General features: G+C 40.6%; 1 protein-coding gene across 5 annotated transcripts in view; it reads left to right on the top strand.

Moving 5' to 3' along the window:
- The window catches only part of RBMS3 (RNA binding motif single stranded interacting protein 3), a gene marked incomplete at both ends in the record, with an annotated part of 435,160 nt that overhangs the window by 165,664 nt on the left and 247,230 nt on the right, over positions 1 to 22,266 (top strand). For all 5 annotated transcript variants that reach the window (XM_080338490.1, XM_080338489.1, XM_080338487.1 and 2 more), the window contains one exon: positions 16,286 to 16,377. In XM_080338490.1, the coding sequence (XP_080194616.1) occupies positions 16,286 to 16,377 (92 nt within the window). The remainder of the gene's footprint in view (positions 1 to 16,285; positions 16,378 to 22,266) is intronic.

The raw sequence follows: 22,266 nt of genomic DNA, 5'->3' as shown, positions 1-22,266 counted from the left end.
GTAGTTTTCCTGTTTCAACTTTAGAAGCTGATGTTTTGTTTTTGTTGTGGATTTTTTTGGTTGTTGTTCTATTTTGGTTTGGTTTTGTTTTCGTGGGGTTTTTTTGTTCGTTTGTTTTTTGAGAACTACTGTTTTAATCTTACTGTCTCAAATTAGCAGACAAGGGAAACTGGGGGCTGGAGAAGCTAGAAAAACAGGCTAGGAAAGAGGAGATGATGGAAGAAAATGACAGAAACATGTAAAATGCAGTAAAGATCTGTTTGAAACATAGGAAGAAATATGAAAAAAACAGAAGGTATGGAGTGAAAAACCAAACAAACAGAAAAGGAAAAAGGTTGCATTGCCAGAGCATGAGATCTTCAATCTCTCTTTGCTTCTGCTGGTATGATTGCGTATTTGCTGGGAGCATACAGGGTTTTATGGAAACATCTTCCCCTCTTGTCATATTTGGATTGAATGATTCCTTTGAAATTACTTAAAGGAGTGGAAATGTCATTAATCAAGCCATCTTCCTAGCCTATGCTTGAGTCTTTCTCTTTTAAAGTCATTTTATAGAAGCAGGGAGGAGCTGGAAAGTGAAGAATAGGAGTGATGATCATCTCAGGGCTGGAAAGAAAATGGCCAAGGCTGTCTGGAAAGAAAGAAGAAAAAAAAAAGCCTGCCACAGAGCTTTCTAATGCCAATATATCTCTAAGAAAAGGAGGAAAATGGTTGTGTGTGATTTACTAGAGAAAGGTCAACTTAAAAAAAAAAAAAAGGACACCAGCAACTTTTAAAATTATTATTTTCTACTTCATTTTAAATATATATAAAAATAAAGTGAAAACTTAAATGAAACTCAGTTTTATTTGTGTGTGTTTGGATGGTACAATGGCCAGGAATTGTTTGTTTCAAGGGGGTCTGCTTCACCTCTTTGTTCCACTATGGGAACAAGTCTCTCGCAGTGTTTGTGTCTCAAGAGCCATGCCAGAAGTCTGCAGTTCTTGTTGTCTTGCTCAGAACCGTTTTGCTTGGCCATGAGCATAAAAGCTCTAGGGAGGCTAGTTCTGTTTCAGCCTTATCCAATGCTTTTTGTCTTTTGTGTGGCTCTCTTGCACTCTGTAGTTTGGCTGTAGTTATAATCCATGTGCCTCTGGCTCATGAAATGTTGTACTGGTTCAGTTGCTTTCCAGTGGCCATGTTCCATATGCTCTTTCTCAGCAGTGCGCAGTGTTTAAATGTATGTACTCATCTAATCCGACCTGCGCAGAACCAGCTACAGGATTTTTTGCAGCAATCCCAGTAAGTCCAGGTTGTATCTGAGCACGGCTGGTAGTGACTGTGAAGCGCAGCAGATGGGGACAGTGGAGATGTCCAAGCAGGTTGTGCAGGAATTGGGGTTTTCAAAAGCTCCTGAGCATCTAGTACCACACAGCACGGGGCTGTACTGAGTGGTCTGCTAGATCTTTTTATCCTTGATGAGAAATAGGCCTAAATATCCTGGACAGGCCATAATGTCAATACATTGCTCTGTTCCATGTAGACATGCTACCTCTTTCAGTGCTGGTGGGAAGGTCTCTAACAGATGCTGGCGTGCTGTGGATGAGCCTGTTGCATTTCAGGAGCAGAAAATCCCATTGACTTCCAGTGGCACTTCTATAAGCGCTGCTGATTTATTGGAGTGTTTCTGATAATCCCCCTCTAATTGGCTTTTTTGGTGGTCCACACGGGTTGTTGCTGTTGCCACTGCTGCAGAATGGTGATTTGTATTATGGGAAGTCCTGAAGATCCTGAAGAAAACCAAAGCGCTGTGGTTCTGCACGTTCTCGGCACATGTAGTAAACACCAGACCTTGCCCCAAGATCTTACTGCAACATGCACTTTTTTGTGATGTTCTGCAGAGAAACAGCATATATTGGGGGAATGATTTTATTCAAATTCTTAAGAGGATACAGTGATGAAGAGCTTTGGTGCTACATGCAGTATCTGGGATGATATCCAAAAAGCCCAGATGTTTAGTCTTCAGTGGCTTCATTTTAAGCTATTAAATGTGGAGTTTATTTTTTGGTTGGAAGCTGACTTTTCCTCAGTTTTCCTAGTGTATGCTGCAATGTCGACTTTCCTGAGGGAAGCTTGATGCTGTTGGTTAGTCTGTTAAACAAGTGCAACGCACTTTGCCACGTGGATGCATGAACACTGGAATCACATGATTTGCTGGACCCTTTTTTTTTTTAAAGGATTTTCATTTTCATTATCTGGGACAAAAATGCCTTGATGCAATAAATGAAGATTTCCTCAGTGACAAAGAGGCTGATAGGAAGGTGAAGTGGGCATGTCAAGGTAGAGGTAGTTTGGTACTGTAGCCTGTCTCCCATCATGTCTCACCGTCATGTTTTGCATGAGGTCCTTCATCTGCCCCATCTGCTTCTTTCTAGATAAAGGCAAAGAAAGACTACTACCTTTTTTTGTTGTTGTTGCTTTTGAATCGTGTGCAGTGTTTGTCCCAGCCATCCAGGAAGAAAAAAGAAAGAAACTAATAAAATGAGAGAAAAGGATGGTATGATTTCTCCAAGGCTAGAATGTAGCCTCTTTCCAAATGACTTTCTTTACATGACTGTTGCTGGAATATCATGTTGTCGAGCAGTGCAGGTGGGAGTGCTAAAGGGGGTTAGGCTGTTGCTCCCCTTGACTGGATATGAGAGTTGCAATCTCCATTTCCTTCAAATGCTCCAAGCCCAGTCTATGAGGGAATCTGCACCTCTGGAAAATGTTTACTTGAATTAGGCATCTGCCACCCTAAGGGGTAAGAACATGGGCTGTTTTTTAATTTTCCCAGCCAGATGTAGCGAGCAGGTCCATGTCCCCTTCACTTCTGCCCTTTAGCAGTGAAAAATATACCTGCTCTCAGAGTCATATAACACAATATCATCTCTGTGTAATAGAAGTACCCAGTACAGGATCTTCTGATGACATTATCTACAGCAATAGGCAGATATGCCATCTCTTGATTCATGCGTCACCTGCCTGTGTCAACAGACGGAAGCTTTGGAAGAAAGAGTCCCAGGTCTGCCCCAGAAATACGAAATAGTGCCTAGGAAGGTGTAACGGCAGAGTAGCAAGCTGCTACTGAGGCTGCCATTTCTGCGTAATGGAAATGAGATGGCTTGGCTTTTGCAGACACCCTTGTGGTCGTGGACCCTGAGTAACTCAGTGTGTTTTACTTAAATTTTCAGCCAGCTAGTTCCTCATCATCTTCCTGCCCACACACCTCACTGCTTCCAGGGTCCAGTGGGGGTGTGGGCAGTTGCTTTCCTTTACGTTTGGTCACAAAAATGGCTTTGAGAGCAGCAGGCCAGCGATAAAACAAGCAGCCTGCAAATTTTGTAGTACAATATTTTACTGTAAGAAAGCGCAACCATGCGTGCCGGATATTCGTCTCGCTAATGCTGGCTGTTGACAGGAAGCAGACACTCAGTCTCAAAACATTTACACATCTCTGCATTCACAACACCAACATGCATTTGGTGCCTGCATAAGAGATGCTCTGCAGTCCTGTTGACTATTATTTGTCTTGCCTGCTACAATGAACATAGGCCAAATGACTGACCAAGAAACCTCCCCCACAACTATGTGAGATTCAGCACCACTTCTTGAAAGACTGCAAAATAATTTTAGATTGCCGGTTCTTTGTTTCTTTGATACAGTACATGAGGATGATTCTGGGCATTCAAAATGTCTTTTTAAAGGCGTTTTGTCTTGCGAGACAAAATATGTTTACTGGGTTTTTGTGTCCTGGCAAAACTCCTCCCTGCTTTCTCTTTCGGTTTGGATTATGTCATGTGCTAAGCTGATAGAGAACCACTCTCTGCAAACAAACTCAGATTCTACTATAGACTCAAGCATCCCTCAGTCATTTTCTGTATAATTTCATAGAAATTCTGGGATTTTTAAAAATAAAATATCCCTTGTAAATAAGAGAATATTATAATATTGAAATTGCCCTCATTTTCATTTGTGAAAAGAATATTTCAGCTCATAAATTCCCTCTCTCTCCCATTTATCTTCTTTTATTAAGCATTGAAATGCATACCTTTCTCTAAACTGTCTTTGTGGGGTGAAAGTTGTTCTCCATTGTAGACTGGGCCTTTCACTGGCAATATGTATCAGTGAGTTGGCTCCTGAGTTAAAATGTTAAGGTTCTCCAGAGATCCTAAACAAAATGTTTTTTATGTTCGGAAAGTGCCTGAACATTTAAGAAGGACTACAGAGAATAGTCACTACTCGTGTAGCTCCTTGCTGATACTGTTATGATCTGGATGCAGACTTGGACATACCAGTCAGTGTCATTGGCAACACCCACCTACCTCTCTCTTTCTAAAGCATATACCAGATTTCCCATCTGATAATTAATGATCTTGCTACCAAAACTCCCTCGATACTTGCTCATTGCACAAAGTTGGGAAGCATTAGGCAATTACGCAGAAAGGTAATTACATGATCCTGAAGACTGGATTGTAAAAAAAGGGGAAAAATCCAATGGTAAAATAATCTACTTAGGAAGTAATAGTAAAAGCTCTGCATGGCAAGTTGGAAACTTATCTATAGGGAATAGTAGGAAAAGGATAACAGAAGTATTAGGTGATCTTGTTAGTGCCCAAACCAAAAATGGGCACAGCTTTGAAGGCAACAAATGTGGTACAAGGATATATCAGGGGAGATTCTTCCAGTAGGTAAAGTCTAATATTAGAGCAATTATGTGGGTCACTGGTGTGACCCCATGTGGTCATCCACTTTCCAGAAAGACCCAGGGTGTCTCTTCCAGTCCCATCTTTGTGCCTTCTTTCTCTACAAGCTGCGTGAGGGCTTCTTGTGGATGTGAATCCCAGTGGTGCAAGAAGCTTCCTATACATTGGCATTTGTGCATGGGGAATTGTCCTTCTGCTGGTCTGACCTCCTGATGTGTCACAGTCATCATCTGGGAGGCTTCAGTCTGGCTCCCAGATAGCATCCTGCATCAGACCTTTGTGGTCAGGGCCTGCCGCGTACTGTACCAGACAGTGATTTTAAATGGAAGCTGACAGTTAAAATAACACTAAACGGCTAACTTAAATCACAGAAAAAAATAAAAGGTGTTCACTTAAGATTAAAACAGTATTTTATTCACTTGATTCTTTTCCATATATTTGAGTTATGTGATTTGTAGTGATAGGAAAACTTCTGCAGGTTCAGAAATTCAGATTAGATTAAAAGGCAGTGTTTCAACCACTTTATCTGCATCTTCCACTTACCTAGATTGTAGAACTATCTTGAATCTGAAAAATGAAAAATGGATTGGAGATCTTGAAAATAGATTTTCTGATGCTATTCGTTTTTTTATTTTTATTTTTTTTTCTTTCTCTCTCAGCCTGGAAAACTAATAGCCATTTCTGGCTACCGTAATAATAGCATTCTTGAACTTCAGGCTACAGATAAATGCAGTGGATATATGACGAGAAACTTAGAAGTTGCAACTGCTATTTAACCGGAAAAGGATTTATTACAAAAGAACAGCCTATGAACAGTGACAGGCAATATACCTAAAACACTATAGGGATACACAAATTCTAATTGTCTGAAATACCGTATAAGACCAGAATCATTAGGCATTGAATCTCCACAGTGTCTTTAACGTGGGTTTTGTTCTGACATATGTGTTGTGGCTTATCCTGTTCTGTGTTGCCCATTCCTGCAGTGCTTCCCCTCCCCAGCACAGGTGGGACCCTGCTTGTGACCACCAACCATGTATTGAAAGCACACTGCCCTCTTGCTCAAAAGGTCATTGGTTTTTTAGCATTATGGTGATGGTGGTATCAGGATCCTTTCTTAGTATCAGAATCATTAAATCTTCAGAAGTTATTGCTCATCTCTGCCTAAAGCTCCAAGACACTGTGAGTGTTGATGGGTTGGAACAGGAGCTCTTTGCATGGTATCCAAAATATTTATCACAGCAAAGGTTGACGTGCCAGAATTGGCCAACTGGCATGAAAAAAACAGTTCAGTTTCTTGGGAAAGTGCTATCACTTTGCTGCCTTTTAGAAACTATAGTTGTTTTCTGAATTACAAGTGGTTTGCATAAAGAGCATAAATTGCTGTGCTCTTTATCACTGCTTACTGTATGACAAATATACAGTCCATTTTTTCAAGTGTGGTGTCTTGAAAATGAATGTGTATTTGAAATGAAAACCATTTCAGTACTTGAGCATCCTCCCTCTGGAACAGACTGGATAATAACATGTTCATCACCTTGGGTTATTTTAATATTTCCTGAAGCCTGCACAAGATGCTTTCTGTTTTCTTGTCAAAACAGACTGAAATGAAAATTATTTTTAATAAAGTACAGTAATCACAGTGTGATCACCAAGTGCATCTTCTCATGTCAGATTGTTTCTTCCTACTCATGAGTATTTGCAGTTACTTAATGTTATGATTGCTGATTAATCCAGTATTTGGAGGAAGAGAATAGAATATTTCATTCCCGACAAAGGGCACTGGGTGATACAGAACATCCTTCTTTGCCTCCTGGAGTAGTGTTGTTGTTTAAACCTAATGCTGGAAGACTTGACTGCTGATGGACTTAATTTCCTCCTCCAGGATTTTGTTGCTGACAGCAGGGCTCCCATTGATACTCTGTTTTGTCCCTGTCTGGCCATAAGTGCCTATTGGAGTGCCATACCAGGTGCCAGGCTTGAAAGGTGCATGACAATATTAACATTCATTTCTATCTAGTTCATGGGAGTACTGGAGCTAGTCTCATAGCTTTCTAGCTTATATGCTCTTTTGGTGAACAGCTGGTGGATAACTTGCTTGGCTTTGGGTAAACTGAGGTCCAGAACTTACAGGAGAAAATAATCTACAGGGAGCTTTTGGAAATAATGGCTGAATGATTTTTTCTCTAAACTGTTTCTCTACACCAGGTTTTTTACTCAAGTCGCTCAGCTCTAAAATAAGTGATGGACAAATCTCAAGAGATTTGGTTTCATATCTTACCCAAACATTACCCAAGCTAAGTAAAGCTCTGGAGTCTGCATAACTGAGCATGAAACCTCAGAAGAACAGACTTTCTCATGAGAGTGTCAGTGTTCCCTGCTGGCTGGAAATACCAAGAAAAGAGTCTTTCTTGTGGTATTTTGGAACTTCAGCATCTGGAGGTTGCTGTAATCAGAGAGAAAAGTGAATATGAAAAATAATTGTTGAAAAAGTGAACCCTTTTTCAGTTTGGAGTGCGAAGTTCCTTTCAAGTTTTTAAGTGAAGCTATTAATTAATATCATAACTCTGTATCTGAAAGCAGATCTTAATCTAAAACTGCGAGTTCTGGCTATTTTGTTCTGGGTATTGCAAAATACTATCACTTGTGAGTCACCGAATGTTTCTTCAGTTAGGGGAAGAAACTGCTATTGTATCCTTCACTCTCTCTTATGTAAATATGTAACTAAGCTCTGCTCTTGGAGTACTTGTTTTTTTGGGAGAACATTTTGCTTTCTTCAATCACTCCTTCAAGTGTGAAATTCAGCTCAGCTGCAGAGCCACAATGAATGTCTCATGCTCAACAAGTCTAGTGAAAATGATCTTAATGCATACACTCCATAACCAATACACTGATAAGAAATGTTATGGTACTGAATAACTGTAATATATAATGATAAGTTGGTTTATATAGGAATTTTACACATGAGCTATCCCTGTATTTAAAAATGGAGTTAATCTGAATTTTGGATTTTGAAAGTGAATCCATGGGACTTGGAGAGAGAGTAACTTCAAAAGTTAAAGATGGAAAAGTGTGTTTATCTCTTGTCCTTCTGCCACTGCAAGATTTACAATATGTTCTCTTCTTTATTCAGTCCATAGTTAGTAACTTGAGCAATGAATTTTCCATCATTGGCTTTATATGATTAATCCATGTTCGCGTGGTTAGCAGAAAACCAGGAAATTTTTCTCAACTTCCCTCTCGGTTTATTTTCATCAACATTTTCCTTCTTTGACGGGTCCTCATGAACTCTCACTCTTTATGCTGGTTATGTGCTGTAATTTGGTTGCCCATAGGTACTCACCCACACCCAGATTGACTTTTACAGCCTCAAACACTTGGCTTATTGTTAGGGCTAATCAAATAGAGTTCTGCAGAATCTGGATATTTTATGGTTGCATTTGTGCTTTTTCCAGAATTTTCCCCAGTTTGCCAGTCTTCGTGGTTCTGAATTGCCAGGAATGCAAAGTAAATGTTGAAAGATGGTAGTGAAGTCCAATGTCATTTTCTTGATAGGTATATTTGCTAAATTTGTACTGCTCACCCCTCGCCCACTTGCTGTTGTTGTTGCAACCATATTTCACTGAGAGCTTTTGTCAGTTTTGAGGTCTGCTTCTGTTCTTTCAGAGCATGTTTTTGGAAGGATTACCTTCCAGAAAAATACATAGGCATATGCATATACATATACATATAGTTATTTTTTGTGTAAGTAAGTACTTCTTTCTCGCATACCAAAATTCTATGGATTTCTTTGTAGTCTTACGTTTACTTATTGGAGGTTGCAAAAATATTTCAATTTAGTGACATTTTAAAATGTAAGAACAAATCATCACTAGTTCCATACTTCGGTTTTGCATATAAATATTATCATTAATTGGTTCTGCAATTAATAATAACCTGCATTCATATACACTCTGTTTACATCAAAGTAATTGAATGTTCAAATTAAGAATGTGTTTGCAAACAGATGTCTAAAAATTGTGTTTTAGTTACCTATAGTGCTTTTTTCCTCTGGTTCTGTTATTATAAAGAGGATTGAAATAATGCAAGAGGCAAAAGAAATCACTGCAAGAACATAATCAAAGTGACAGTTTTGTGCCGTATTTCCATATCAAGCTAAAGCAAACAAAAAAAATCATCTGTATATGCATACTTAACAATGTAGGTGTGTCTCTAGGGAGTGATCTGAAATGAAGGAACTATCTTTTCTTTCTTGCATTTAAGATCCTGCATTTCCAATTATTTTTTCTAACTATATATTAGCCCCTTTAATTAAAAGGTGATGATTCACCACGTTCTAGCCACTGAGAACATTTTTACAAAGTAAAGGCTTAAATATAGGAATAATATAGACTATTTACTATTACTCTGAGCATTTGGAGCTGTAGGAATATTTTAGCACAATTTTGAACAATGGAAGAAAAAGCTGTTTTCAGTAATTTTGTGTTTAAGGGTGATTCAACTTCTTTGCTTGATAACTCTAATTTTCCAAGGCTTATAAGACTTTAATTTGATTCTTTATCTGAGCATAAAACAATGTCTGAAAATGGCATAGTAAATTACTGGGTAATCACTTTTTTGTGGACTACCTGATTGCCAGAATGAATACTGCCTTTTAAGAGACACTCTAAATAAGTACTGGGCGAAAGTGAATTTTACAACTCAAATTGACTTAGGTTTGTTTGAATTCCAAGTGGTTTCGTCTGAGCGTGAAGGAGAAACATTTCACTGATCATTATATATTTACCTAACTGTGTATATATATTGCTGTTTGTGTAAAAACTTCGTGCTGGTGTCTTTGAATATATGCATATATGTATACAGATATGTATGAAGATGACATCATAAAGTTAAAAAAAAATGTGGTAAATATATGTTATTTCACAGTTCCTCAGTTCAACAAGTAATTTTGACTGCTGCCTCTTCCCTAGGCTGATATTCCTCTTCCTCATCACAAACCCCTTTGGGAGTGATTTTCAATTTCTAATCCCTAAGCAATGTTAACAAAAACATTAATGGAAAAAAAACACAAGTGCTCTCTTAAAACGACTCTGTCCTCCTTTATGTCAAACAGCCCCTACACCTCTTGATGTCCCAACAGGTATGATATGCTCCAACTTGTCTGTTCTGGATTTCAGATCTGGTGCATTGAATTCTAGATGGCCAAAAAGAAGGAGTGGGAACTTCCTTACATTAAGAAGACAATGTATCCCACTGAGAAGCAGAGTTCCAAGTGGTTTGGTACATCACACCTAGAAAAACAGGTTTAGGTACAACAGAATTGTTGTAATTACACAAGAGCAAATTTGGGTTAATCTTTAAAAAGAAAATTCTCCACTATTGTGTAATTTTATGCAAAAATTACACAAATTCTATGATATTGCCAAAAATAAAAAAAATCATTGTTCCAAAGTCAAATTCTCCAAGGTGGGAAAATGGCAGAGCTGGAATTCCCTCAAACTCCTCTGTCAGCTGCTGAGTACAGAGGGACCTGCAGAGCAAAGGTTGTGTGGGACAGCTGTCAGTCAGCATCACCCATCTGTCAGGCTGGAGGATGTGTTCTCCCATCGATGCAAAGGGGTCAGCTTAGGGAAACCAAGCAGTGAAACTTTTCATGAAGTGAGTCTGTTGACATCAGTGGAACCAGAAGAGCTCCTCAGTATATTTAGGTACTTTTATTATTTTTTTTTTCTATAACAAGATTAGTTACTTGGGCATATTACTGGAATTTAGATACAGACTCCATGCTAGTCTCCTGGCTGGGTGCATCAGCTGTCTTGACTCCTGTCTGTGTGTGGCAGGGGGAGCTGGAAAATGCAGAGTGCTGGCTGACTTGAATCCGAGTAATTTAAAGCAGCACCTGGTCAGAGGCCAGCCGTGAAGCTTGGCCCTGTGGCAGGGGGAAGCTGAGCGCTCACGGGTCCCAGCTTGTCCTCCCTCATGCATTATGTCTTCTCCTATCTCAGCCCCCAACAGAGGTTGCTGCCTTTGCAGGCTCCAGCTCAGCAGCATGCCAAGGCGCTCCTTCTCCCGCTCCTTGTTTTTTATTTTCTTCTATTATATTTTCACCTGGGTCATCAGGACAGAGCTGGGGTGGGTGCGGAGCTGTGTCTGGCTGTGTGGCTGCCCCTTCCCGCCCCTGGGTGGTTGCAGGGCCGTGGAGAGGCGGTTCGGGGGCAGCACCAGCAGGAAGGAGGGAGTTGCTGTGAGGACGTGGGGACACGCGGTCAGGGCAGGACACCGGGCAGAGCTGGGCCGGTGCAGCTGCAGATTAGCGCAGCAGCCGTGACAGCTCCCTTTCCGATGGTGTCAGCAATGACGTCTGCTGACGGAGAGTCTTCCGTGCAATAAAGGGCCTTAGTGTGCTGGCTGCCAGTGCTAACTGGGGGATCGAGATTCCAGAGCACCCTGAAGTCTCTTTTCCCAATCACTTCCAGTAACTAATGCCATTTCCACCAACTAATGCCACTTCCACCAGCGACAGAGGAGCTGCCTCAGTTCTCCAAAAAGGGGGTAGCCAGGCCCTCGCTCCTGTCACTCCGTGAATGGAACTCCCCAGCGGCAGACTGTGAAGCTTTTGCTGTGTGCCCCTGCTCCAGCACTTTGCGATAATTGAGGGAACCACAAGTGGCAAGAAGTCCCTTAAATTATTTGGCATTACCTTTAAGTACCTGATCAGTCAGGGCAATTCAGAGTTTGATGTCTAAGAGCTCTACACACCTGCAATTACTTAAATCCACAAAATTGCACCCATAGGTATTTGCAGGCACAAAAATGTTGGCATAAAATTAGAGGCCATTTCCTAAAACCTATGCCTAAATTTTGATGATGTACTATATGAGGGGTTGTTATTTTGAAATGGATTTGTGGAAAGCAATTGAAAATCTCCAGGCATCCCATCTGTGTTTAAAGTAACAACAATAACAAAACTTTAAATTAGCATAGGAGATTTAAGACATTTCAGGAAAACATTGATTAAATCTGCCAATGAAATGAATGTGTTTGGCGAGTGACCTAATTAGTGTATACTTGGTTCTTTTTCACTGCACTGCTTACCACTAATTGCTGTTCTGCTGGTCTTCTCCTGACAAGTAAGAAAAAACAAGGATGAGGGATTTGTTGAGGAAATAGTGACATTCAGTTTTAATTCATTTGAACCTGCTGCCAAGCTTAATTATGGAACTGAGAAACTGAGACCGGGAGGCCCCCAGCCGTTTAGGTTATAGGAAACCGAGATGTTTAGTGTCTGCCAGCGTATTTGGGTAGCACTTACTGCAGCTAGCTATAAACTTGTGCTTGGTGATGCTTAGCTGTTTTCTTCCCCCCACAGGTATGAAAACACTGGTTTTATTCCTTAAACTTAATTATTTAGCTCTAATGGTGTCAGGCCAGAACAAAATTACAGGTGTTTTATTTCTTAGAGGAAAGGTTTAAAAATTAATCTAGATAGTCTTGTATTGGGGTTTTGTGTGTGTGTGTCTGCATGTACAAACTAGTAACATGTCATTTTACAAAAAAACCTAAGGATCTTGGAGTAAATGTTGTAGCATTGGAGTGCCAAAATCACCCTCAGGGTGGGCGTGCTTGAGTTGGGGGCCTCACGTTAGTGATAAATTCAATTCCCATCTCTCAAAGCAACAAGGGATAACGCAGCTTTCCCTGTTTGTGTTTGGATGTCTGAAAGGAAAAGGGCAGGGTGCTTTGTGGAAAAAAAAAAAGGAGAAATAGTTTTGGTTTTGGTTTCCTGTGGTAGTGATGGATTCTTGTGAGCAGTCTGAAGGTCCTGGGTTAGAATCCAAGTGCATTTTTCGTGATGTTCTGCACAAAAGCTGGGGAGGGGGTGGAAGTATAATCCATTGACCAGAATGTTTACAAGGCAGTACACGCACAAAAAATAAGAAGGGGGAAAAAAAAGCTGTGGAATTTGAGGCTAGCAGAGGGTGGGGCTGCCGGGGCTTGCACTTGTTTTTAAGAGAGGAAAAAGAAATGTAGACGTTTTCTTAGAGCAGCAGCATCTAATTGGCAGACCCTGGTCTTGAATCCCTCCAGAGGGACGCTTCCAGCCAGCCTGCTGCCTTTTCTCAGGAGGAGCCAGGGAAAAGGAATATTTGGGTAGGGATGGTGCTGGAGCAGCCAAACCCACCCGTGCTGTCTCTGCCCTGGGCAGCCACAGCAGCCACGGACTGGGCGGGAGGGAAGGACTGTGGGCACAGGGAGCTTGGGGATTCATTTGTGCTATGGGGAGAGCTAGAGGGGATGTCCCAAGACAAGCCTTTGTGGGGACTAAACTTGACCTATCCTGAAAAATATGTAAACCAAACAAACAAAAAAGAAAAGCCAAGCAAAAAAAAGCCACTGCTAGTTTGTTAATGTCCGTAACCCAAAAGATGAAGTGAGATTATAAACAAGGGAAATATGTTAGTGTGGGTCACCAACATATGCTATAAACATCTGCATGGAAAAAAACGTAAACTGTACAAAAAGGCAGCGTGCCTGGTTTTCTGTTATATAGCATTGCAGGGTTCTTGTAAGGATACTTGAATGCTGAAACAGCCTGGGAACTTGGCTTCCCTCGCAGCAGATTGATGTTCTTTGGATGGGTTTTTAGCCATGTAGTGATTTTGTCCTGATGTTCTGTGTGTGGTGGAGAGATGTGTCGGGAGGGGGGAAGGCCAGAAAAAGATACTTGGAATGAAAATGAACTTGAGGGAAAGAAAAGGAGCAGCTTTGCAGTGAGGCTGGGAGTAGTAATACTGGAATGCATAATGGGCAGCTAAAGATGAAAGGTTTTTTTGTCTCAAGACTCTCACTGGATCTCTGCTGTGGATGTATAGCCACTTGTGCCCATTGAATAAATCTTTAGAAGATATCAATGACATTAAATTTTATGGAATGATGTTAATCTTCAGTAATTCACTATGTTAGATATACTTGATTTCTATAGTACTACACCAGATATTCTTGCATGTTCTGGTTTATTTTTACTAGCAATGCTGACTTAGATGTGAATACTTAACATGCCACCTAGAAAGTCATATTAAATAATTTCCCTTCTATTACTGCATACATCTAACATCTAACTCTATTAGCTGTTTTAAATGCCACTATTAAAAATTATTTTTGCACTTTTACTTCCTGTTTTTTGGGCATTGAACATGGTGAGAAACAAAAAGAAACTTCATCTCCTAAGACGACCACCTTGCTATCCTAAAAAATAATGATCTACTCTGTGTTTGATCCAAAGCATCCCATGACTTCCCAAGGCATTTCAGGTTTCCCCACTTGGCAGCTCTGTCTTCTTGTCAGCATCTCCCATCTAGCACGATGGAAGCTGCATCTGATTGTATCTTGTCGTTCCTCCCAGAAGCTGCTCTCCCAAAGGGCAAAGGCACTGGAGAAATCCAGGGAGGACTCTTGCTCTCTTGTAGCATGTTTTTTGGTTCAAAGCATTATCAGCCTCACTGCTGCTCTGCAGTGAAGAGGGAGCTTGGATAACACTGTAAAGCAAGTTGCAATTTAAAACAAGCTGATTTAAAAATGGAATGCTCAGTAGCAATAAAAAGGGAAAATCAAAAGGGGAGATCTGAGCAGCTAAAACACTCCTCACCTGCCTGATTTGACCAAACTCCAGTGCACTTCTTCGTGGTCACGTTCATTAGATCTGCTGTCGCAGTGTAGTTATTCTAGGCTTTCCCTCAATTTGTAGTAATGCCCTACCAAAAAAATCACCCAAACCCAAAAATAGATAAGAAGAAAAGGTTCAGATTTTGACTTTGTTATCGAAACAGTGCTTTTCATACTCTTTAGGGAAGTTAGCAGTTTCTTTAACCATTTTGGTTGTTTCTTTTTTTCTGATTTCTTTTTCTTAAAACTTTGCGGATGCGATTTAAGGTAGGAAAAGAAGTCCGTGTGCACAAAATTCTTTTATCATTGGACTAACCTCTGCATCAAGTAATGCATATACACCAGAATAAAAATAAAGAGGTGTTTATAACTTGTGGGGCAAGGGGATCACAGGCAATCACTCTTATACCCAGATTTGGTGCAGAGAGGAAGGCCATGAGGCCTCTCAGGAGCAGGAAAAAGGGCTGGCAAAAGAAATAAAAATGGATATGGCAGGAAAGCATATCCGTGGTTGCCTCCTGTATGATGTGTATTGACCTAGTAAATGGAGATGTCTGCAAAGGAGCTGCTATGCTATAAATATGCTTGTGCTAATATTATTAAAGCTTTCAGGCAGTTCAGTTTCATCCGTGTGGCTTCCCGAGGAGATGCCGAAGAGGTGGCCCCTTGGCCACAACTTGTCCGAGCAGCACGTGCCTACCTGCACTGTAATTGCTTAATAAGAGATAGGCTGGGGTTTTCAGAGGATTCCCTGGATAGATTGTGAAATATATGCAGCTGCCTAAATAGGTGCTTGGCAAGATTTTAAAATCTTTCTAGCTCTGTTGAAACCTTTATGAGCAAGGCATTTGAATGCTGTTGAAGATCAGAGGTAGCTCAGTGCTGTGTAAAGTCCCTTTCTTAGTCCTCTTTGTCCTCCTTTGTATCTTTAGGAAAATAAAAATACTTCCAGAGTTGCTGATATCCAGTAGAGGTTAGCAGCATTTGTCTTGCTTGAACATACCAGTCATGTGGGTTAAAGGAAGAAAAAATGGGGAGTGAAGAAGAGAAGATAGAAGTGACTGTCTGATTAATAATCTAAACTAATGCAAATACCAGGAGTAGGAAAGCCACTTAAAAGCAGATAATTATCCCTTGCCAATCCCTGAGATCTAACCTCACTAAGCTGCTGTTCAGATGATACCCTGAAGCAGTTCCTGGTGGGCACCTGGCCCTTATTCCAGCAGAGAGGACCGTGAGATGAAAGGGATATGGTTTAACCAGGCTATGACTGTGTTATCTTACCATCTTCTCAAGCTCTCTGGCAGTCACTTGGAAAGCACAGGTTGCAATTTCTCCCTTAATTGCTCCCACCTGCTGAAAGCCTGTTGCTCCCTGCCCCTACACAGATGGCCCCAGCCTGCTGCAGAGACCCACTACTCTCCTCTTCTGAAGCCTCATCCTCATATGGGTTTGAGGGAAAGGTTGTTGTTTTTCTCATGAAACCAGCACTTGCAAGCTGTAGCTTTGTATCCCAGGGAGGGCCATACTTCTGCCTCCTCTTACGGAAGAGATGGGACGGGACTCCAGAGCACCAGAGCCCCAGGAGAATGTGTCCTCCTGCTGCCAGGGACCTTTTGTCTGTTGGAACTGGCAAAAGTGTTGTCTTCTCTCCCCCTCTGCTGCAAACCTTCCTGCATTCTGAAGCTTCAGATCATGGCATTTCCTTAAACCTCACTAGGTTCAGGAGGAAAGGTGTGAGAAACAGAGGTGTGGTGGCTGGTGGTGATGGCAGCACTACTGGAAAACTATGAGACAATGTGAGAGAATGGAAAGGGTTTCCTTCTTTATGAAAATAAAATCCTTATCCATACACACGGATAGTAATGAAAATGTCTGTTTATCTGTTTATGTTTCAGGTTATGGTTTTGTAGATTTTGACAGTCCAGCAGCAGCACAGAAAGCGGTAGCATCTCTCAAAGCAAATGGCGTGCAGGCGCAGATGGCAAAGGTAAGAGCAACCTTTCTATTACAGGATTATTTGAGGCCTTCAGTTAAATTTCTAGGAGTTTGTTTTGCTCCTGTTTTTCTTAAGGTTGTGGATTGCTTATTCTAATGTTTCTTTTGTCCTTTGGCTCCAGCACCTTGTTTGCCTTATGATTTCCCTGTGTTCTTGAGAGCTGTGTCTCATACGATGGGTTCTGCTCTGATACACTCTCTCTCTGCCCCTCTGAAGAAGTTTGTAAGATGGAGAGCTCTGGAGTGGTAGAGTGGTTGGAGATGCCTTTATGCTGCCTGCAGTGTGAAAAAGCAGCCTTTTCTTTGCTTCAGAGTGGTCTTCATTTGGTTCTTTTGCCTTGGAATGGTTATTCTTTTCTGATGTGCCTGGTGGGCTTGTCTGAAGGAGTGATTGACTGAACATAAGGAAAGTCTGTTTGATCTGCCTCAGTTTGGCTTCTCCTGCATTTTTATTTTTGAGAATGTAAATGGAAATGTAGCAGGTTGCTGAAAGAATAGTTGCTGGAGGTTGTCTGGAGGTGACCGGCGTCTGTTGTTCAGAGAGGCTGCGGGTGCCATGCTGCACATCTCATAGCAAGCGCAGTGAGCTCAGATAACTGCAGTTCTGGATTTGTCCTTTGTCCCCAAGCAAAGGGGCTGACAGGGAGACAGGGGTTATGGTAAATGACCGTCACGTGCTCCAGCTGTTGCCTTTCTGAAGGCATAATCATGTGTCTTTGGGCTCTAGACTGTGTCAGCCAGCAAAAATAGCTGTTGCTTTGTCCTTTCAAAATGTCCTAGTATCACAAAAAGCCCTTAATATTGCCTAATTTAGTCTCTGCAAAAACGAATCCAGTCTGGAATCTCATAAATTAAAAACATTTAGAGGAGTGCAGATGATTTAAACCTTTGTCTTTCAGCAATATCATAGTAAAAACTTTAAGAAAAAGAAAACCCTTGATGGTAAACGAGGTTCTTTTGCCTTTTACTGAATAACTCTCACTGTGCCTTAAAGTAGCGGGATGTGATCCGTGTATTTCTGTTTAATAGTGCCCCACAATGCAAGCTGTGCTGTTTTATTGGCTCTTAGTTTTTATTGACATGTGGCGATAAAAAAATATTTGCTTCAAATGAGTAAAAGATGGTAAGCTGAAGAATGTGAACATCTACTAAGGACTGTGCTGGTTTATTTCTCAGATACACCGCATCTCCATGTTAAAATATATGCAATTTGATGCATTAGTCAAGCTGTGAAAAAGAAACCAAAGGCAGGAGATACGTTTTGTCCTACTGGTTGATCTCAAATAAGCGTTTCTAGGGAGGAGTGAGTCTCTAACTACATAAATTGGTAAAGTTGTTGATTTAAAATTAGAGATTTAAAGCTAGGATTGAAATATAAATGTATATTGGGTATTCTCATGATTCAGAACAATGAACAATTTCAGCACTTGCGTGCATGAAAATACCAAAACAGGAGGTGGCTTAAACTGCGGTGTTTTGGATCATCCAGTTTTTTGAGGGCTAAAAGCAAAATCTGATGCTTTCGGAGTGGGAAGGGCTGTACCAGCCGCTGAGGTTTGTTTTCTAGGGGATCTGTGGTGGGAGTATTTTTCTTACCCTGCATGATTTTGAGGCGCCTGGTGTGTACAGGTTTGTTTGCATAAGGCTGACTGTATTTGTATTATTTAGCCACAGCGCCTGGAATTCCAGACAGGTTCTTTTTAGTGTGTTTGATAGTTCAAGATAAATACACAACTGACTTTTCCTATCTCTGAAAAAAAATCAAAGTATTAAAAAAAACAGGAATTCAAAGGAAATTGAGACGACTCTACGTAAAGTACCTCACATTGCTGAGAAGGCAGGAGCCTGGGAAAGAAAATCTGTCTGGAGAAACATGTTAGTTCTTGCACATGGTGGAAGCCAAGTTGCATAACAGGACTGAAAGACAACATTACCTGCCAGTGTCTGAATTAACAGTGGGGGCTCAGAAGAGGTTTGAAGAAAGAGGTAGAAGAACATAGCTTCTACTTCTGGAAACTTATCCAGAGCAGTTGTGTTTCAAGAATTGCATTAATTACTAGGGAATGTGGCTATCAAATGAAATAAAAGTGTGTGAAGAAATTCCCTGAACTTTTTACATGCCATACCTTTAAAAAAACAACAATTAGTGTCCTACATCTTGTGTTCTATACTGCAAAGCAGAGAAACTGCCATGTGTAGATGCCCACGAAAAGCCTGTAACCTGTGTTCAGCAACTGTCAAAAATCTCAGTCCAGTTATGGATGCTTTTAAGTAAAGGTGAAAGAGGCATTTGCCATCTTTTGTTATATGCTGGCATTCTACAGCAGTGAAAGAAAGTATGCAGAAGTCTTAGTATAGTCTGTGATGTTTTCCTGGAGAGAAATCTTGCTCGGAAAGAGTTGTTCTTTCTCAGTTTTAGCACAATATAATTTTTCTTGCAGAAATCCAGGAATCTTCTTTGAAAAACAACAAGCAGAACCGAACCCCCACCCATGTTGGCTAGCAGAAGTATCTCATGGATACTTGAGTACAATTTACTCATTTTATCAATGCGTAATACAGCCACCTCCCTCATTTTTATAGCATTTGGACACCTTTTTGGCTGATTTTGTTTCAGAGTGCTGCCTCTGGAAGAAGGTTAAAATCTGGTGGATCAATGCTCCAAGTCCCATCACTGTTGGAGAGCTTGTTCTGTCAAGGCTACTATACCCCATAACCCTAAGCAGGGAAAAAACATTGTTAAACATATTTGAATATCTCTCTTGTTTGTTTGTTTGTTTGTTTGTTTTCCCCCCCTCTTGGATGCTGTTCAGTAAAGTAGTCAGGAGAGATTTTGGCTGAGGGAGAGGAACAGCAGAATTGTATCTGAAGTGATAATGGTGGCAGCTGGGAGATGAGGTCTAATGGGCCCATGGATGGCTGCCCACTTGGTGGGACAAGGACCCTCAGAGCCTCCCACCCTGGTGAGGTCTACGTGAGGCTTTTGTACTCATGTGTGTTGTCACCTTGGTGCATCAGCATTTCCCTCACACAAGTACCCGAAGCAGCAGTTTTGACTACTGTTCCATGTCAAATGAAGTTCATTTAAGTTGTCCGTCATTTTCAAAAGTGCTTATTAACCATTTCATATTTTGGGAAGAATTAATGCTGTGGAGTTGCTGAGTGACGATTTCTCAGCTGGCCTGGCTTATTTTACTATGTGCTTCCCACTCACCTTTGGAAATAGCTCAGATGTGCATGTTGGTTTGTGTGTATGTAGTGCCTGCTTGTCCAGGCTCAGAGGGTCCAGGTGGTTTTTGATTTTGTTTTCCAACTAAACCCAGCAAAACGGCATAACTAATATGCCACTGGATAACCTCACAGGAATTATTGATTTGTCTCTTTGTGCTAGGGACTACATAAACATGACACAGAAAAGACAACGCTTATGTGCATGGTTTATATATCAGTTTGGGTTTTTCCATCGTCTCCTTTCCTGCGTTTTCTAGAAAAACATATAGACAGAACATGGAAAATTAATAAGGAGAATTTTAGTAATATGGGAGTTGGCTTAGACAAGTAGGCAAGGAAGCTAGTACACATGAAAAACATATCAGTGTTCTAATAAAATCTGTACCCATATCTATTCTTGGGATTTACAATAGTCCTTCACGCAGAATTACATATTCATGAAGACACTTTTAAATCTGTTTTCTATGTAAGCTTTTAATGATGCTGAGGAGTCTAAACTACCTGAAGAATCAACAGAAGTCTGTTGTGTAAATAAATTTAAGGGTCTAAACTTGTGTCAGCCTGAAGCTGGTGGGCTGTACAATCAGTTTATATCTTCACAGACATTTTGGGGTCCTCTCTACCATCTTTTATTTCCATTTCTAGTCTCCTGTAAGGTGGAAAAATGTGGAAGTTCAAGCAAAGATGGGTACTTGCAGAGAGTATGTAACGGCTTCTTTAGTGCCTAGCAGCCCATCAAGAGTGTTGAAACAAACACGTTCACTAAGGAGATGTTTCCAATCCTGCTGATATTCCAGGGCATTCATAAGGATTTAAAAATGCATTTGATGATACGTGTCTTCTGTGCGTTTTCCTTTTGTATGTACATGCATTTTAGACATCCTCAGCACCTGTGTGAGAAATGTGGACATAGAAGAAATACGTAATTAGCATTGGCAGTTGTCTAAGTCCAAGGAACATTTCTTGACTATTCTGCTGCAGTAATTTCCATGCAGAGGGTACGCTGGAGATCCTAGTCCTGAAAAGGGACCGTGCCAATATGCTCTGATGTGTTTTGCTTGACAAGGGAATTACAGAATGTGATTTTGCTTCTTGTGTGATAATTTGCTCATCTTTCCATCATGCAGTAGCATAAATACAGGGAGTAACCACCATCCAGGTGAAACATTAAAGGGAGCTGTTTCCCACAGAACAGAGCCAAGCATAAGAGCTTCCGAAGAGGAGCAGAGAGCCAGTTGCTCTGTAGTTAAATAGACAGGTTTTCACCAAGGAAAAGGTTAATCTCACAGAAGAATCTTATTTATCTTCAAGGCTTTTGTGTAGGTTTCAGGAACTGCTCTGAGTCAGCTGACCAAATAAGTCCATTCTGCCTGTTCATTTTTCAGCTTCATTTTCTCTCTTTCTTAAAAAATTACTTCATTTTTTTTTTCTCTGTCATATACCAATACTCTAATGGGCCATTCCTTAAAATGGAAACTGCAGAGAACAGAAAGAATCTCCAGTGAAAGCCCTTATTCCTAATTTTTTTTAATCTAGGTTTTTCATGGAAATTTTTTTCATGGAAGATTTTCTCTGTATTTTGAAGTTTAAAAAGTAATGAAAATATGTAATAAAAATGCTTTTCTTACAAAATATGAAAAATAGACTATGCCCTGAATATCTGATACACTGAACCCCACAAGTGGTTTCTTAATTTGTCTGCAAATTTTAGCTAGCAAAACTTTGGGATAGTGGATGTTTGCATTTTTGGACAATATTAATGGATAACAGCCTTATTGACAGACTTAACTTGCCTTTTGATACCAAAACAGGATGCTAGGATTTTTTAGAGTTGAACATTGAAATTGTGGGGCTTCGTTTTAATCCCATTCTTGATCCTTCCCCCAGCAAACTGTTCTCTCAAGTCAAATATTGGTATTGGCTCTATACAGGATTTTGTTCTTTTGCTGCTAGAGCAGGAGCTGGTGACTCTGGAAGCCCAGCGTGCTCAGAAATGTAGGAGAAGCTGTGAACTGGGCTGTGCTGATGCTGGCCACCTTCCACGTTGTTTCGGAACGAATTGCCCAGCCAGGCGTGGGCTGCTGCTCCACCACTTGTCAGAGACGTTTGGCACAACTGAGCGCGTGTGTGCGGAACACTATGCAGTGAATACTCCTTTTATCTTCCTAAAATGTGAACTATTTCTCTCTGGGTTTATGCACGATACATACCGACTGACCAATACTGATCTGAATTGATAACAGCCTTGAATTAAATGACAGGGAAAAATTATAGCTCGGAGAGAGTAAAAGGTGGATTGATTTAGATTTGGAAATTACATGTGCCAGCGCCTCTCTCCTCTAATTTCTTTTGCTTAGTCAACCATGCCAAAGGAGTCCTGCAAAAGCAATGACCACAAGCCCCAAGTTTCGTATAGTTCTACTTATCAAAGCCTTGCCCTCCTCATCCTCTCTCACCTGATTGTCTGTGTTATTGTTTTGCATAAACTATCTTTCACTCTTGTAATAGGGAATCATAGTTTCCCAGCTGGAGCTGACGCTTTACTGCATGTTTTGTAAATATAGGATATTCTTCCATTCCTTACAGGATAATGAGTGATAAAGTAAAAGCATTGAACAGATGCTGAAAATTTTGTTAGTATTAGATTTCA

Source organism: Nesoenas mayeri (genome assembly GCF_963082525.1).
Source record: "Nesoenas mayeri genome assembly, chromosome: 2".
NCBI lineage: Eukaryota > Metazoa > Chordata > Aves > Columbiformes > Columbidae > Nesoenas > Nesoenas mayeri.
The sequence above is the reverse complement of the archived record's forward strand: the minus strand, read 5'-3'. Positions and strand labels throughout refer to the sequence as shown.